This window comes from Gopherus flavomarginatus, chromosome 1, assembly GCF_025201925.1.
Source record: "Gopherus flavomarginatus isolate rGopFla2 chromosome 1, rGopFla2.mat.asm, whole genome shotgun sequence".
Lineage (NCBI taxonomy): Eukaryota > Metazoa > Chordata > Testudines > Testudinidae > Gopherus > Gopherus flavomarginatus.
The window spans coordinates 244,118,225-244,123,469 of NC_066617.1; the positions used below are offsets into that span (position 1 = coordinate 244,118,225).

General features: G+C 48.5%; 1 protein-coding gene across 1 annotated transcript; it reads left to right on the top strand.

Annotated features, from left to right (window-relative positions):
* The first annotated feature begins 829 nt into the window (after positions 1-829).
* On the top strand, positions 830-4,947 carry SLC25A6 (solute carrier family 25 member 6). Its single transcript, XM_050932983.1, has 4 exons — positions 830-940; positions 2,427-2,913; positions 3,646-3,786; positions 4,284-4,947. The coding sequence occupies exons 1-4, from the start codon at positions 830-832 to the stop codon at positions 4,439-4,441; spliced, it is 897 nt and encodes a 298-aa protein (XP_050788940.1). The 3' UTR covers positions 4,442-4,947.
* The last annotated feature ends 298 nt before the right edge of the window (positions 4,948-5,245 follow it).

Sequence of the window (5,245 nt, forward strand, 5' to 3'; positions counted from 1 at the left end):
GAAAAAAACACCCTCCTGAGCGCTGCAAGATACAGAGCTGTAAAGCGCCAGTGTAAGCAGTGCCGCAGCGCTGGAAGCACGGCTCCCAGCACTGCAAGCTAATCCCCGTGGGGAGGTGGAGTACCTGCAGCGCTGGGAGAGCTCTCTCCCAGCGCTGGCGCGACCACACTCACACTTTAAAGCGAGGCCCCGGCAGTGCTTTGAAGTTTCCAGTGTAGCCAAGCCCAGAGCTATGAAGAAATTGCACAGCTGGCGGCCGGGGGAAGCAGCTGCAAAGCAACCACGTAAGGCGCCTTTCCCGTGTATCACACTACGGCGAAGGGCGCCCAGCAGCTTGTGAAACGCGGCGCAGGAACCGGCACCTGACGGGGAGAAGCAGGAGGTGCGGACAGGTGCCTGCTAGGCAGGGAGGGAAGGGGAGAGGAGACGAGCGGGCAAGACGCGGCAGCCAGGCCGGAAAGCGGGGCTCTGGGCGCCAGGGCGGGGCTGCATTAGGCCGGGAGTGAGCGGCGCCGGTGTCTGCCAGGACTTGCCTGTCACCAGCTCCAGCTCCAGTTCCAGCTCCAGCCCCAGGCTAGGGAGCGCGCGCGGCAGGACAGGGCTCGCGCCGGCAGCTTCAAACAGACACGTCACGATGAGCGCGCGGCGCGGCCGGAAGCGGAGGCCCGCGCAGAACTGCAGGGCGGCTCCTCCTCTCTGCAGCCGGGCGGCCAATGGCGCGGCGGGCCCGGGCGTTTAGCGCATGCGCGAAGACGATCCTGCCCTTTTTTGCCTGTGCTTGGCGGTTGCGGCGTTTTTCCCCCTCAGCGGCTCCTGGCTCAGCAGGAACATGGCGGACCAGGCCCTTTCCTTCGCCAAGGACTTCCTGGCGGGCGGCGTGGCCGCGGCCATCAGCAAAACCGCGGTGGCGCCCATCGAGCGGGTCAAGCTGTTGCTCCAGGTCAGCGGCGCGCGGGAGCCTGAGGGAGGGCGTGTGGCCGGGGCTGAGGCGGGGGTGGCGGCAGCGCGTGACCTCTCGTCACACAACGCGCGTGCTCTAAGGGGCGCAAGGCGCTGGGCCCGCTGTCCACCCAGCGCGCCCGTCTCGCGCCGTTGCCGCAGCAGCCGCAACAGCAAGGGGCTTGGGAGCTCGTTCGCCGCAGCCAGTGCTGGTAGCCGGTTACTAGAGCGGGCGGAGGTCACGTGGAGGGAGGGGGGCCCGCGCGGAGGAGCGGAAGCCAGTTCTTCCGCTATGCGACGCGTTTGGAGGCGGTGCCTGGGGGGAGGGGGGGGTGTACGTGTGGAGGCGGCTCGCTGTGTCCCACTCCCAGGTAGCCGCTGGCGCCCGCTCGCTGGGGCTGAGGCGGCCACTCCTGTCGTATTGTGACAGTCACGTGACGGCGAGTGGCGCCAGCGTTTGTTCGTCGGGGGCGGTTCGGCAGCCAGCGGCGGATTCCTCCCCTGCCCCGTCTGTCGCCAGAGCCCTGGCGGCGCGTGGCTTGTCCGCGCCCCCGTCGCCATGGACACCCCTTCCGAGGGCCGCTGCGGGCGCGCGCCCTTAGCGCCCCGCCCCCCTCCTCGCGCTGCCTGGGGGAGCGCGTCCAGTCGCCGTTTGCGGGACCTGTGACCTTGGCGCGCCCCTGCCGACAGGCCGGTGCTCGCCGCTCGCGCTGCGGTGTTTGCGGGGGAACGGCCTCCGCGCGTCGGGTCTGGATTCGTCGGGATCCAAGGCCCCAGCCTGGGGCCGATCACAGCGCCCCGGTTCCTCCGACCCCATCTGTAGCTCGGGTCAACAACGCGGGCCTGCGGCGGCGGGAAATTAGCGGTGGGGCCATAGAGCTACCAGGGAGACTGACGGGAGGGGGGACTGTATTTGAAGTTAGTCGCTCACGTTAAACTAAAATCTCATCTCGAACATTTGATTTCAACATTCAGTGTGAGAGATCAGCACCTGGTGCGAGTTTCCCCACTAGGCAGGCGGTGAATTTGTAAATAAACTAGTGGAAAATTCTAAACCTTGGACCGAGGCCCAACTATTTTTCTTAGGAATTCTCCTTTTAAGATTTCTTTATAAATGTAAATAAGTCACATCCTCTTTAATTATTGAATTGTGTTGACCTGGAGGGACTTCCAGTATTATGGACAAGCAGAAAGCTTCTATTATAATTGTACTAATAAATAGAAAACTCTATCCATAGTCCTCAGTTATGAAAGAACTTGATTTATAGATATTTACAACCACTTTTTAAAATGTACGGTAAAGTTAACTTGTGATGGGTGAAGGATTGTATACAATTAGATACATGATTGTTTGGACCAGTCATTCAAACTTAGTGATGACCCTTACTTCTGTTCTAGCATGAGTGTGGACTAATACTGATGTCCACATATCGTGTTTATTGGATATGTGATCAAAATAATAAATGTATTAAATATTTTCTTTACAGGTACAACATGCAAGTAAACAAATTGCTGCAGACAAACAGTACAAGGGTATCATTGATTGCGTAGTGCGTATCCCAAAGGAGCAAGGAATTCTGTCCTTTTGGCGTGGAAATTTGGCAAATGTCATCAGATATTTCCCCACTCAAGCTCTCAATTTTGCTTTCAAGGATAAGTATAAGCAGGTGTTCTTAGGAGGAGTGGACAAGCACACCCAATTTTGGAGGTATTTTGCTGGTAATCTGGCCTCTGGTGGTGCAGCTGGTGCCACTTCTCTCTGCTTCGTCTATCCTTTGGATTTTGCAAGAACCCGTTTGGCTGCTGACGTTGGAAAAGCTGGTGCCGACAGAGAATTCAGAGGTCTGGGGGACTGTCTAGTCAAAATTACCAAGTCTGATGGTCTGCGTGGCTTATATCAAGGGTTCAATGTGTCTGTGCAGGGTATCATCATCTATAGAGCTGCCTACTTTGGAATCTATGATACAGCAAAAGGTAACTTATAGGGGGACCTGGAAAGTTGCACAAGCAACCTTAATTTTGGGCATTTCCTAACTTTTGAGTGCTTGACTGCAATATGAAAGCTTTAATGTAGCTTTTGGTATATAACTTCATTCTGTGCTATTGCTTTGGAGATGCATAAATATCTGTGATAATTTTGTTTTATTGGAGCCATTACTATCCGCCTGCTTCTAGTTAGTGGTACCACTACTTGTTTTATTGTTAGTCAAACTACCTTTCAGAATTAAAGACCTAAGTGTAGAATCCTGTCAATGTTTAGTACAATACTGGAGAAAATACTATTTACATCTTTTAAAAATGTAGAATGCTATTTGTGGATTGCCAATTTTACTCTAAAGGCTATGACTATTTGACCTCCCCTCCTTCCCCCTTCTATTTCTCAGTCTGCAGAAGTTTCCAAGATACTCTAAAAACAACATATTTCAAATCCTTGGGCGATTCATTGCTAAAAATACTTTCTAATCAGTTATAAAAACAAAAGCACTTTATCTTTAATATGCTGTTTCAGAAATTTAGATTAACTATCTTTGGAAGAGAGATGTAAGTGTGGTCATGGTGCAGCATTTCATTCATTGCCATCCTTATGGTAGACTGAGTTGCTTTCTCTTGTAAAACTTTGAATAACAGCTGCTTTTCTATAATGTGAGAGTTTGAGGAAGGAGTGGGTATAAAACTAGAAGTTATGTTATGGTGTCTTTATTGCAGGCATGCTCCCAGATCCCAGAAACACTCACATTGTGATAAGCTGGATGATTGCACAAACAGTGACTTCTGTGGCTGGTGTTGTCTCCTATCCTTTTGATACAGTGCGGCGTCGAATGATGATGCAGTCAGGACGTAAAGGAGGTAAGGTCTTTATATTTATTAGTCTAAAACTTTTGTTCTGCAGTTCAGCAATGGTAATGATACTTGCCAGTGCTTTTGACTTGGGTGCAAAAGCTGGTAACTTCAGTTTATTTTTTGAGCAGGTTTTAATTTTCTTAGAACAAATCCATCAACACATTTTATATAATGTGAAACCAATTGTCTTAAGCAACGATTGTCATAAGCATTTAAAATCACAAGACTAGCTTTTAGGGAACTAGTACTTTGTAATATTTGCATATGAGTTTGGTACTTGTATTTAGAATGCTGTTTTTATGTAGGGCAGTGTTCATCTTTATGTGGTATGGGTAATTGGCAAATAGGTAACGCCACATGGGCAATTACAGTAAATGCTTATGATGCTGTTTCAATTAGGTTTAATAAAATTGAAGTTTTCCCATTATAACATTATTTGCTTCCGTATTTTTCTTAAGTGGAACTTAATCTAAATTGGGGAAAAAAAATTCATTTCTCCACAGCTGACATCATGTACTCTGGAACAATTGACTGTTGGAAGAAGATTGCAAGGGATGAAGGAGGAAAAGCTTTTTTCAAGGGTGCATGGTCCAACGTTCTCCGAGGCATGGGTGGTGCTTTTGTGCTCGTGCTGTACGATGAATTAAAGAAAGTAATTTAAAAACAGCCTAAAACTAAAATTGGAAACCAAGTTGAGCAGATCATGTAGAATAACTTTACCATTATGGACCATTGACCTTCAAGAAATTCCTGTGTTGTCTTATTTATCGGGGCCAGATCATGTTGGTAGATGGGGCTAGAAACTTATCAAGGGAACTGATCCATTTCAAGATTGCCTTTTTTGCAGACACTGAAACTGACAGTTCAGCATACTGAATTTTCTGTGTCAGTGTTGGGATATCAGTGGAAATAGTTCTGAATCCACAGAAGCAGTTTGGGCAAAAAAGTTGTTGGGTTTTTTCTATATTTGCCCTCCGATCATTCTCTAGTTTCCTGTCTTATAGGACCATAAAATTGTTTGCATATTTGTTTAACAAATCATGTCTATTCCACTTGTACTTAAGCACTCTGTACCATTTTGCACAGCTGAACCTTTAGCAAGTATGTTCTTTTAAATTGGGGCATTCTGCTGTAAAACAATAAACATACTTACTCTGTTGAAACTAATTATATTGAAGCTTTGGCTGTCCTGGGGAACTTTTGCAAACATCTCTTCTTAAGAACATTCCAGTTTCACCTTATACTTTCACTGCTTGAACCAGCACATTACAACATGGTACATTCATATTATCTCTATAAACAGGTTTAGGTCTGGTAAATGCTTGGATGGGACATTTCTATGGAAGATGTAGGTGCTGTACACAATGGTGTCATGAGGTGGCAAACTTCCATCACTCATTCAGTTCTCCATGTTTGACATAAAGAGTATACTGTGCTACTGGAGGTGGTTTTTTGGATGAGTTTG